The sequence below is a fragment of the Magallana gigas genome, chromosome 5, assembly GCF_963853765.1.
Source record: "Magallana gigas chromosome 5, xbMagGiga1.1, whole genome shotgun sequence".
In the NCBI taxonomy this organism is placed as follows: domain Eukaryota; kingdom Metazoa; phylum Mollusca; class Bivalvia; order Ostreida; family Ostreidae; genus Magallana; species Magallana gigas.
The window spans coordinates 10,583,240-10,597,269 of NC_088857.1; the positions used below are offsets into that span (position 1 = coordinate 10,583,240).

At 33.5% G+C, this 14,030-nt stretch overlaps 1 protein-coding gene across 6 annotated transcripts in view; it reads right to left on the reverse strand.

Annotated features, from left to right (window-relative positions):
- The window catches only part of LOC105333210 (protein cycle), a 58,098-nt gene that overhangs the window by 23,312 nt on the left and 20,756 nt on the right, over positions 1-14,030 (reverse strand). For 3 of the 6 annotated variants that reach the window (XM_066084145.1, XM_066084144.1, XM_034472996.2), the window contains exons 2-4: positions 3,364-3,499; positions 1,642-1,722; positions 211-252 (exon numbers count right to left, since the gene is read on the reverse strand). In XM_066084145.1, coding sequence (XP_065940217.1) covers positions 211-252; positions 1,642-1,722; positions 3,364-3,499 — 259 coding nt within the window. Of the gene's footprint in view, positions 1-210; positions 253-1,641; positions 1,723-3,363; positions 3,500-4,844; positions 4,867-9,799; positions 10,041-14,030 lie in introns of those variants that run through there. The other 3 variants (XM_034472872.2, XM_066084146.1, XM_066084147.1) reach the window with 3 other exon arrangements.

Genomic DNA, 14,030 nt, shown 5'->3' on the forward strand with positions numbered 1-14,030 from the left:
TAAAAATATGAATGTTGGATACTTTAGGATAAATTACCCTGGACACGCTGATTATTGAAGTAATCATATCTAAATTTATATACATATTTGCTTATCCTCATAACACTAAAACTCCAAAACAATTTGAAAAATAATTTGCAACCTCTAATTCCCAAGTTTCTACAATCAGCAGAAAAAAATAGAAATATACAAATTCCATGTTCGGCCTACCTGTCATTGCCTGACTGGGGATCCATCATACTATTTTTTGCCCTGTGTAAATGTAAAAAAAAAATTATTGAAATTAAACTTAAACAACATGCACAGATCTGGAAAAATACAAACTTAATAATTTCACATAGTAAAATTATTGAGAATAGGCCTCGAGGCCCAGTAAAAAAAAAGAATTATCTCTCAGACCCCCTGGTGAAAATTTTCTAGATCTATACGTGAATGTACAAAAATAGTTGAGCACAAGTCAGAATCATGTAAGGAAAGTTGTACGAGTTGTTCAGTGCATAAATTTGATGAGGTTTGGCAGTTTATTGATTCCACTCAATGGCGCTAATTATCGTAAAAGACATACTCAGTGTCACAAACATCATGCAGACACTGATGCCAGAATGCCACGGTTGTAGCTCAGTGTCTGCATGTGTACTTTCTAATTTGTAACTTACTGCTTTTCTAATAAACTACAGTCTAAATTGCATTTTCTTCACAGTGTTTAAATCCAAATCATTGAAAATATTCCATATTTTATTAATTCAACTGGGTAAAACAAAGAATAGTTAGTGTAATTTTTTCCCGTCTTACCTTCACCTTTGACCCAAATTAAATGTATTTGAAAACAAGAACTTTTCATGAAACATCCTGTAGAAATTTGGTTTGATTCAAACTTAGCAACAAATATCTTTGGTATCAAACAGTGCTTCTGGCATACACACAGACAAACTGACAGACAGACAAAGAGATATACAAACATAGAAATACAAGGCTGAAATACAGTAGCCCTTTTTATAATAAATTTTAAGAATTTGCGTACCATTTTAACGAGAAATCTTAAGTGCCTTTCACGAACGCATTCTTAACAGGTTTCAGTTTAAGATTTTACTTCCGATCGATTTATCCTTTCCCTAGAAACGGTCACAGGAGAAACATATAAATAAACTCAAATTCCCATAAACAGGACGTAGCTGTTTCTCTTGTATATCTAACATCATATGATTTTTTACAGTTTTGAAATACTTACAGGAGGGTATGTGCTATTGCAAAGTTGGACAAATTTTACACGCAAGAATCTTTATCATAGGATGTTTTGTGAAAATAAGCAAAAACTTAAGTTTTCACTTACAATAAAAATTGATCGTAAGATTTTTTTGTGAAAAGGGCTACAGGTTTTCAGACACTGAAGAAAAATTAATTGATACATTGGTTTTTATGACTTTTTGTCTCAAATGGAATATTAAAAGCAATTTTACAAATTCGGTGTTTTGATGCCTGGCCATAAAAGCTTATTGGAGGACACACGTAATATAGATGGAGGCTGAATTTCTAAGTCCGTCATTTTGCCTTGTGATGTCAGCTGAGTCCACAAACGACTTGGGTTTGATTTAGTTAGCTGTTACTTGCTAATACATGTCATTAATTTTAGAATTTACATACTTGGAGTTATATTTTCTGTGATCGAAATCCATGAAGGAATCGTCGTCGTTTGTGTCCATAGTTGGGCTGGTGGTCTCCCAACTGAATGGCCACCAACAAAATACAAAATTAATTTCAAAAGAGCGATTTACATGTAAGTATATACACCGCTTCATATTAAGCAAATCGAGACAAATACAATCATATATAAGAACTAAACAAAACACAAGTATCATCAACATTCATCATCAAACTGAACCTTTCATTACATTTGGCTTTTGTTTTTTCACTAAGGATTTCTTGAGAGTTACCATTACGTTGATTGTTATGTATTTTTTATTTGTCTAATTTTGAAAATGGAGCCTTCTTAAAGCCAAAAAAAAGTTACTGTGTGTTTGGTATTACCTCCCGCCTCATTGAAATACCCCTGCCGATAAAATTTTAATACCCCTTGTTGATAAAATTTTAATACCCCTGTTGATAAAATATTGTTAGCAAAAATTTTAGACTTTTATCATATGGAGATTTTTATCTTTTACCACTTCTTAAATAGTTAGACTAGTTTGAAAAAAAAAAATTCCATCCCTCCCTCCTGGGTCTAGAAGCATCCAGGCGGCACTTCCAAACAAACATTTTTTTTTTAAGGATGGCCTTATGTTCCATTGAAAGGCAACTGTATTGAACCTGAATAATGATACTGAAACATAGATAACATTAACTGTCTCTTACTCAATACAAAGTTGTGCGAGTCAAACATAAATACATGTACTGCTACATGTGTACATAGTTACTTGTATAAATTGATAAATTTAAGTAATTTACTGATACACATGTAATATGCTTTCTCTTTATCGCTCTCTTGCATATTACCTAGAATACAGGCATGATAAATTAATTGATCATCTACTTCCTGCAAGAAATATAATACATCTTTCTTACCTGATTTCATGCCATTCTATTTCACATTAATAGTTGTAAGTAAGTTAATTATTTGAGGGCAATTATCAAGTTTCTATTCATAATACTCTCCTTTGCTACACATCAAACAATCTTGACTAAGAGCATTACCGGGGGCAAGGATGAGTGGGAAACTGTCAGTACTTCTGCATTTCTCATAAAAATTGTTTTACATCAAGATATCAGGTACTACCCAATTCATAAAATAGAATGGGCATCTACCATTCTTAAAGTGCTTCCCCTATGAATGGTCTGGAGATTTTGCCATTCAGGACTGCCATAAAATGATTTCATTTTTTTTCTAACACATCAAAGTCCACAACATAACAATGATACACACAATTGTGAATTATACAGATCCATGAGGACAAACAGTTACATACATTTATTGACAAGGAGTTCGGCCATAACATGTTTTTGTAAGACTTTCTGACCATATAATAGCAGAAACCTTTGGACCATTGGTCTAAGGATTCAAAACCCTCAGCAGAATTTGGTTAGCACCATGCATACCAAACCATACAGGAGTTGTACATTCATTTGTATTGTCCAATATCAACTCTTCAACTGACTGGTATTTGAAACATTTAAATTGTTGGAGTTTTTATAGTAAAAAAAAAATTGCTAATAAATAAGCTTTTACAAATGAAATAAAAAATGTCTTTTGTATAGCCAGTACATATCACATGCAAGATAATGATACATGTAAAACAATACAGATCATTTATCTTTTATAGAAGATAAAATAGATCACTGTCAATCAAATCAAGTCCGAGTTGTACTCACTCTACGGACCCCCGCTTCCGGTGGTGATTCAGGTATGGACCTATGCCCCCTGGAATCTTGTCCAGTCCAGGCAGGGAGGGTTCCATCAGGCTGCCTTGGTCTGGTGGTAGAAACAGATTGTCAAAGAGGTTGAAGTCTGAAACAGAATAAAAACATATTGTCAAAGAGGTTGAAGTCTGAAACAGAATAACAACAGATTGTCAAAAGATGTTGAAGACTGAACAACAACAAAAGACACCAATTAAAGTACCAATACACATAAAATAGGTTGGTGAATATAGAATCTGTACAAACTTATATCTTGGTTAGTCTCATGCAACCTCTTTTGGTCTAAATATATATTGCACACATACATGTGTATATAGAAAAAAGACCCACAATCTACTCAGCTATATAAAATCTAGCTGCAGGTCTGTAGCTTCCAGTCTGAACAAATTTGGATGGATGTCCTAGGAGCTACAGTGCCTCCCATAATAAAAAAAACTGCAATTTACGGCGCACAAAAAAAAATGCGCTAGTTTTCGACTGATTAACCTTATTCTCACACAAAATCTGGGAAAACAGTTAGTACCATTAAAATTTTCATGCAATTTACTACTGATATCGTCACTTTACTTGCCTCAGATTATCTCTTAAACATGCTATCTGACCTCGGAAAATGAAGTATATTAATTCATGTCGAGATCGAGAGTCGCCATTTGTACATGTAAACAAACTGCACCACTTTACTTTACGGGGCTGGTGATGGTGTTTAAAGAAAATCAGACGCAAGTGAAGTGACGATATCTGTAGTAAAATGTCCGAGGAATTTTTTGGAATCAAACATTTGTACAGAATGTGTTCGGAAATGAGATTAATCAGTCCAAAAGTAGCGCAATTTTTTGTGCGCTGTAAATTGCAGTTTTTTAGTATGGGAAGCACTGTAGCTCCCAGGTCGTCCATCCGAAATTTTTCAGACCGGGAGCTTCAGACCTGCAGCTATATTTAAAATCCAGAACTCATTTTATATGTACCACTTTATTTTTTCGGCAAACATATGACATCAAAATGATGTTGAAGTCCCAATATACATTCTGATAACCAATTCATAGGGAATTTATCCCCGGGTTTATACATGTATGCTTAGAATTTGCATTTCTACTAGAATTCTTATTCTAGCTGCATTTGCCATGTATAGACAACTCAAAGATGCCAAAGTTTCATTAAATTCAGTGTATCAGTTTAGAAGTATTTATGCTAAAATTAACCCTTAGTCTGCTGAGCTAAATTTAGCTATAGGGTCTACCACTGGCTTAGCGTCAGAGTTCAAAAGGGACACAACTCAATGATAAATAATCAATTAAGAATTAACTGCAAAATAGTATGTCTTCATAAACAACATAATTTAATGCAATTCTATTCAGTATGTGGTTTAAGAGGAGTGGCAATGACAAAACACAGGACTGACGGACTGATTGATGGACTGAAAAAAAACATCATACCTTCCATAACTGATACTGAGTGTGGTACAAGTACTGATACTGAGTGTGGTACAAGTACTGATACTGAGTACAAGTACTGATACTGAGTGTGGTACAATTACATTCAATGGAGTACTCCCCCCTTAGAGGGCCGGATGGTGGTGGCCATATTAAGAATACCTGTACACCAATCTCATCCAGGAGGAGAGCTCTGTATAATGATATAGAAAAATATACAAATTTCAGAAAACTTTTATTTCTGAAATAATGGTATAAACTGGTAGCTTATATAATCTGATATCTGATGAATAATTTGTTGACTACACTGCCTTCTCAAAACAAAAACATAGGTAATCATAGATTACTAAGCTCACCGAGACGGAGCATCACCCTTATGAGACATCACCTTCATAAGACCACCTTTATCATTTTATATGAAAATCATACTTTATGATCTCTGATATTCATGGATTCTGTTTTGACAAAATATCGTATATCATCTGATAAATTTTTTTATGATAATCATATGTTAATATGTTAATATGTTTATCAATACAATGATATAAAATTAATATTGCATCATGTCATATTTCTAATATAATATATATCATATAATAAATAAAATACCGTAATAAACAATAATGAGATTTGATATTGTAACGTATGATATGACATTGTATTGTGTTATACCTTATTGTATTTGATCACATAATACAATATCATAAAATATAATACAATATAGTATCATATTACAATATCATATTACATAATACATCATAACACTGAAACATGATATTATATTGTATAATATAGAATGATATTGTATTGAATGACACTGAAACATATTTGATACATTATATGATATTATATCATATAATACAATATAATTTGATTCCAACATTGTATCTTATCAAATGATACAATATTATGTGATATGGTAAAATATTATAAAATACATTATTATATTATACATATTGCATCATATGACACAATAAAATATATTACAATATCATATAATACAATTTCATGTGATATGATAATATATCATATAAACCAATATCATATCATACAATATCGTATGATACAATATTATATAATATTACAATATCATATAATACAATTTCATGTGATATAATTCTATATTACTGAAACCAATATCATATAATACAATATTGTATGATACAATATTATAGAATATACAATATTGTATCATAGGATACAATATAATATTTTGCAATATCTTATGTAATTGTATCATGTGATAAAATAATAAATTAAAAATACAATATAATATTATACAATATTGTATCATAATATACAATACTATACATAACAATATCATGATACATAATCATATCATAAAATATAAAAAAAAATTGATACAATATCATATCGTATCATATAACTTTTTATAATATAACAAATGATATCATATTGTATCATATCAAACAATATTGTTTCATATCATACAATACTTTATCATAGGAATCATGTTATATCATTTATCAACAAACACATCTATCTATCGAGCTGGTTTGAGTGAGGTAGGAGTATTCTTTAGCATCCTTGATAATGGAGATCAGGCTCTGCTTCTGAAGCAACCTCTGCATTTAATTTATAATAAAGTTAAATCAACTATGCAAGCTATCATCTATAAAACATGTGACCTGTTCCAAAAAACTAAACCTCATCCAGCATCCGAAACCTATGGCTCAGATTCAGCATTCAAGCCCATCAGGTGCATTTGTATCATAAGACGCATCATCCATGCAATTTTGGTGAAGTTTGGACCAGTAATAACTAAGATATCATCATCAGAGGGCACTAGCAATTAAAACCTTAACTTCATCCAGCATCCGCAACCTATGGCTCAGATTCAGCATCCATGCCTGTCAGGTGCATCTGTATCATAAGACACACCATCCATTCAAGTTTGGTGAAGTTAGGACCAGTAATAACTAAGATTTATTTTTTAGCATCCTTGATAATGGAGATCAAGCTCCGCATCTGAAGCTACCTCTGCGATTCATTCATATTACAGTTAAATCAACTATGCAAGTTTGAAATAGTACTATCATCTATTAAACATGTGACCTGTTCCTAAAAACTTAACTTTATCCAGCATCCGAAACCAGACTATGCATTCAAGCCTGTCAGGTGCATCAGTATCATAAGACACACCATCCATGGAAGTCTGGTGAAGTAAGGACAAGTAATAACTAAGATATCATCATCAGAGGGCACCTGTTTCAAAAACTTTATCTAACCAGCTCTTAAAACCTTAACCTCCTCCAGCATCCGAAACCTATTGCTCAGATTCAGCATTCAAGCTTGTCAGGTGCATCAGTATCATAAGACGCACCATCCATACAAGTTTGGTGAAGTTAGGACCAGTAGTAACTAAGATATAATCATCAGAGGGCACCTGCAACAAAAACTTAACCAGCTCTAAAAACCTTAACCTCTTCCAGCATCCGAAACCTATTGCTCAGATTCAGCATTCAAGCTTGTCAGGTGCATCAGTATCATAAGACGCACCATCCATACAAGTTTGGTGAAGTTAGGACCAGTAGTAACTAAGATTAATCATCAGAGGGCAACTGCAACAAAAACTTTAACCAGCTCTAAAAACCTTAACCTCTTCCAGCATCCGAAACCTATTGCTCAGATTCAGCATTCAAGCTTGTCAGGTGCATCAGTATCATAAGACGCATCATCCATACAAGTTTGGTGAAGTTAGGACCAGTAGTAACTTAGATATTGCTATCAATGGGCACCCGCAACAAAAACTTTAACCTGCTCCAAAAACCTTAACCTCCTCCAGCATCCGCAACCTATGGCTCAGATTCAGCACTCAAGCCTGTCTGGTGCATCATTATCATAAGGCACACCATCCATACAAGTTTGGTGAAGTACAGACCAGCAGTAACTAAGATACTGCTATCAAAGGGCACCTGCAACAAAAACTTTAACCTGGTCCAACAACCTTAACCTCCTCCAGCATCTGAAATTTAGGACCCAGATTCAGCATCCAAGTCTTTCAAGTCCATAAGTAGGTCCAGATGCATCATCCATGCAAGTTTGGTGAAGATAGGACAAGTAATAGCTTAGATACAGGACCTGCAACAAAAACTTTAACCAGGTCCGGACGCCGACGCCGACGCCGACGCCGACGCCACCGCCGACGCCGAGGGTATAGCATAAGCTCTCCTTGACTTCGTCTCGGTGAGCTAAAAACAAGGAAAAATCTTTCCTTTTACACATATCACTGATTCTCCTAAAGAGAGCCAAATTATCAGTCCTCACTGCAAAGGGTGGATAATTTCACATGATTTACATTGAAATCAATTCCCTGCTGTGCAGACATTGAGATTTGTCACACCTGAATTGGACAACTGTCTGTGACAGTCGTAGCATACCTCTCCATTGGGCCTGACCAGGGCTTGGTCAGCCACATTGGCATCAACGACATGACCCACGCCTGGTCACCCACAATGACATCAAGGTCAAAGACTGACGTTTCTGCTCATAACTGTTTGACACTTGATACTATACTTTGTACCTTAAGCATCATTAAAAGGATATGGTAGCAATAAAAATACTATTTACACAAATGAATTGACATATCATATAATTTATGCCATACATAAATGTGTAGGTCTCCATTAAGGTAAAATGCTGCAACAAAGTTGAATTTTATGGATTGTTAAAGCATCATTTCTGAAACAATATGATTTCGTTGTTCAATGAAACAAAGAAAGATACATGCCCTTAATCATTTTATACAAATTTTTCTGTTTTTTTTTTTTTTTTATGAGAAAGTGGCATACCAGTATATGTTTTGGTTGCAAGTAACGCACTGTAGGGTTTGAAAGCTGGTGTGAATAAATGCATGCATTTATCATATTGATATCTAGTAACATGTTAATTATGCATTTTTATTTTTTTTAATGAAAAATAATTTTTGAAAATAAAAAACAATTTAAAAAATTTTTTTTTTTTAACTTTTTGATAATTTTTTTTTAAAGAGATGTGGATGATGAAGAAGAAGTTATAAATAAAGCAATCATTTGTAAAAAGAGAAATAGAATCAAATCGAAATTTTTTTAGAAACACTGCTAATTTTCAAAATCTGGAAAATCCTGATTAACAACATACTGAATTGCAAAAAATTTGGAAATCAACCTATTTCTTCACGAGCAGACAAGAAATGAATTGAATTCAATTGTACTCAATCTAAAAACCATATTACAACCATGCAAACATCACTGTTTCTGGGTGAAAGTGTTAATATTGTTGATATATCTATTCAAATTTTTCCACCATTCAAGATGAGATCTGTTTAATTTTATGGCTGTGGATCCATTTTGAAATTTAGCAATGTTTCTTAAATGTTGCCAATTTGATTCAATTTCTTTTTTTTTAAATGATTGTTGCATTATCCTCTCTATTAGACCCCTTTCAAAGATTTTATTCACAGGTTTGAAAAACATATTATAAGGAAAAAAAATACCATACATTTATTCAAACCAAATTTTTAACTCTACAATGTGCTAATTGCAGCCAAAACATATTTTCCACTTTCTCATACCCCCCCCCCCCCCCCCCCCCAAATATGCATAGTTGATGGCATGTTTCTTTCTTTGAACAACAATTTAATCATGTGTCAGAAATGATACTTTAACAATCCATAAAATAAATTTTGGTTTAGCATTCTACTTTTAGATTACCTGGATATTTGAAGCTGCACTGTGCATATACATGTACTATTATCATACATACATGTACAACGAACCAGCCTGCAGTAATTTGTGAATAAATTAAAATACTATTATCTGGTTACTAGGAAATTTTCGTTACATTACTTTAATATACAATAATACAAGTAATGTAACGAAAATAAACAGGTATTCTGGACCCCTGACCATCTTCCTGTCCCTTCAATAAGCAAATCATCCATCAGAAAAGACACTTACCAGGAGTAGAATCCATGCCTTGATGATAAAAGATGTCAAATATCTTTTCCAATGTTACAGTATATAACAAGTCAATAAAAAGGTATGATTTCCATTTCGGTCTAAAATCGCAAAGATCCACCAATCAACCAGACCTTCATGTAGAATGAAAATGGAGACATCTCTCAAAGAGGAAGCTTAGAACAACAGACCACAATACCATCACACTTGAAACTAGCAGCACGAGACATGTACTATGAGTACTAAATCAATGTTGTGAAACTTATACCGACACCCTCCGATCAGCTTATATAGGATCAACACTCTGCAGCGAGAACACACTGTCACCTCAACAAAGCTCAATATCAAATCCCAGGTGGATTTCATAACACTGATCTCAATGCCTTGTCTTTCATAACGTTTAGATTTTTTCTGTTTCATTACATAACTAATGAAATTAATACATAAGACAAATGCTAAGTATTCCAGTAGTAAAATCACCTGTTCTCAATATATACTTGTTAATGAATGACTCTTCCCCCTCAAATAGTGCTTACCTGTACAAGACATTTCTTTCTTAACTTATTCTAATGGAGTTGGCCAACATACATTGCATTATTATATATTTCAGTGTTCGATCAACAATTCTTATTTAATTTTTTGTCTTTTTTCTTTAATTTCCCCATTAAAGAGAGAATTGTCATTGACAACTGAGCTAGTATGAATTTGCATTGCACTGCATTTAAAAATCAAAGTACTGAAGTACTGAAAGCAAAGCTCTTTTGGTGAGTTTTTAAGCATATTGTGTAGTAAAGACTGAATCTCTCTCTCTCTCTCTCTCTCTCTCTCTCTCTCTCTCTCTCTCTCTCTCTCTCTCTCTCATGCTTTTAATGTCGGCAAAGCGTCAGAGAGCAACAAAATTTTGTAAGCGGCTATAAACAAAAATATGTCTGTCTAATAGAAAAAAGTTCAACAGTTGCTGCCTTGAATTTTGCAACAAGTGTCATATATCCAATCCAAATTTCTTCAATGTGCTGCAAAGTAGTTCATGGAAATTCATGTGCATTGTATGTGTCCAAAATGCATAGTCTTGTTTTTAAAACACGTTATTTAATAAAAAATATTCTAGAAAACTAAAAAAGATAGACAATTCTCTTGAAATAAAAAGAAACAAAATGTCATCACTCTTGACAAAACGTGGCTCTTTGTGTAACTTTTTGGTATAGCAGAAGCTTTTACTTTAACACTGTTTGGTTTTTTGTTTACTTTTATAGCAACATTGGCGATTTGCCTGCCTACAGCCAAGGCTGCGTTCAAGATTGTAGCTGCTAGCCTAGCCGCTAGGTCGTAGATATCTAGGTCTATTGAACGGACCACTAGGTTAGCCGCTAGTCTCAGATTCGAAGTTAGAAATATTCTATCAAAGACTTATTACATTGACATAATTTGGACAAGCGGAAATATTCATGTTAAGATTCATTATAACTTAAAGAAGGAATAAAATATCACTTTATAAATAGATTTCGTGTTTGTTACAAAGTGGTAACTAAGGTGGCCATCTTGAATACGATGCTTAGCATAAAATATTTAGGCTACAATATCTACCTAGCGGCTAGGCTAGCTTTCCGTTCAACTACGTAGCAGCTACGATCTTGAACGCAACCCTGGACTCCACTTTCAGCAGAGCCCGGCTATAAAAAAAAAAGAGAAAAAAAGAGGCCCATGGGCCATATCACTCACTTGAGCAACAAAAGCATTACAGTATCAAATTCAAAATATGTTGACAAATAAGTATAGTAGGTCTTGCCCAAAGAGTTAAAAAAATCTTTCAATAACAAACGTGAATCTACAGGTCTACATGATGATGCTTCCACACAAACTTGAGCTTTTTTGGCTGAATGCTTTTCTATATGATTTTAAAAGATTTTTCTCAATACATGTATCTTTCCATGTATAAATTTGACTTCCCCCCCCTTAGGTAGCTAAACACAGTTTCGTATAAAATCCAGGGGGTTTTTCTCTGGGGAAAAGCATGATGGGTAGGGATTTTCCTGCTATTTTTATGCGGTATACATGAAAATCAAATTTTTAAACTCTCAGTTGCATAATATGGTGAATTATCTTTCGAATACATGAAAAAAGTATGTAGAAAAATTTTAAAAATTAATTTTGTGAGACTCTAAAATAAAGGGCGATAACTCCAAAAACATCCCGATTTTACACATGCAGAATTTCATGAATTTTTTAGCGGGTAACATAGCTCTTTAACAAGCTGGCGAATGTACCCTGAAAATACTATGAAATGATGCCTAAGGACTTGCTCTTGAAAATGTACAGAAATAAAAATGGCTGATTTGGTTGCGTTCTGCTTTTAGGGGGAGCCTAAAATGCATGGGTGTACTGCATTTAGAGGCATCCTTTTGTCTATTTTCCGCATGTTTTGAGTGCCACATAAATTCTAGCATTAAGTTACATGTGCATTATTTTTAGATATTTACAAAATTCACGATTTTATCTTTCTATTGATATATAAATATATATGTAACATATTTTAACAATTTATTTTTATAGGGGCCAGTTTTGCTTGCCCCTCATCTGAAAACGTCCTTATAACGTTACATATAAAACTGTGTTTTGCACCCTACCACTGGGATTATGATTTGAATGAACTTGAATATGCAGATCTACATGATGCTTCCACACAAGTTTGAGCTTTACTGGCCAAATGATTTTTTAGAAGATTTTTGAAAAAATACCAACAAATTTTCAATAATTCTAATTTATCCCCACTTTAACCCTTAGGTTGCTGCTTTAATTTTCGCCAAGATGGCCGCCACTGCTGAATTAATGAATTACAATGCTTTATTCTACGTTTGCCATTTTGGCTACGATTCAAAACATTTCTCAGAAGTTTACCGCTCTATAGCCTTTATTCTAAACTCTGGAAAACTCTAAAAACTTTCCAAAAACATCAATTGACCAATCATATTTCATTCCAAACAATAGCCATCCTGTTTTTGTTCAAAGCGAGGCTTGGGGAAACCTTACATTAAATGCTCTCGGAAAAATGAAAATAGTCACGCGTAGCAGTTGCAGACCTGAAATTTCGGCGCAAAATTGTCGCGTGTAGCAGCCTAAGGGTTAAAGAGTTAAAGGCCCTTCAGTTAAACAAAATTGAATCCCCTTCACTAAGTGATGCTTTGTGCCAAGTTTGGTTGAAATTGGCCCAGTGGTTCTGGAAAAGATGAAAATGTGAAAAGTTTACAACAACAATGACGACAACGGACAAATCTTGATCAGAAAAGCTCACTTGAGCCTTCCACTCAGGTGAGCTAAAAAGTCCTATTTGATAGTAGTATGTCTCGTCTGACATAATGTTCAAACAGAAATATTGCTAAGCAACTGCAAGGATAGTTGTCTAAGGAATCCAAAGAAACTTGGGCTCTGCTGAATATGGTTATCAAGCATTTAACATTTTGTTTGAAAATATGAAAATTACAAAAAAAAGAGCAATTAGTTTCATTAAACAATTATTATTCAGTACTTGAAATCATGACAAATTTTTGGAATTACTCAGTCGACAAACACATTCTTAGCTGCAGGTCTGTAGCACTTGGTCTGAAAAAATCCAGATGGACGACCTGGGAGCTACAGTACTGTACGTTTAAAAAAGTTGCAAATTATGGAACCCAAAAAACTGCGCTAATTTTGGATTGATTAATCTTATTTTTCTACAGATTTTGCACAAATGCAACTTTCTATTAATACATACGGAACTGTAACACCCAGGTCGTCACTTCAAAATTTTTTCAGACCTGATGCTACAGACCTGCAGCTTACACATTCTACATGTGTACAAGTAAGTGAAATAAATGTCATACTAGAATCATGTGTATAGCAGTTTAACATTGAGTAAAAATCTGGTTCAAGCCACCTGCTTTTGATCTATTACTGATTCAATATCAAAATAATTAATAGCTGTAACAAGATTTTTCTCCTACAGAAGAAACATAATAATTTTGTACATAATCTTAAAGAACCACTTGGATATAAATGTATCAAAATTTGATTTCAAGAATTTCAACAACTATCAATATTTCTAAAAATTGAAAATATCCTTCATGGTCATGCTGTTTCAACAGAACAAAAAATACCTGTACAAAGTTAAAACAATACAGAATGTACGACAGTGTCTGGAAACTCCGGCTCTTTTATTGATCCATTACAGTTGTTGAAAGATTAAAGAATCACC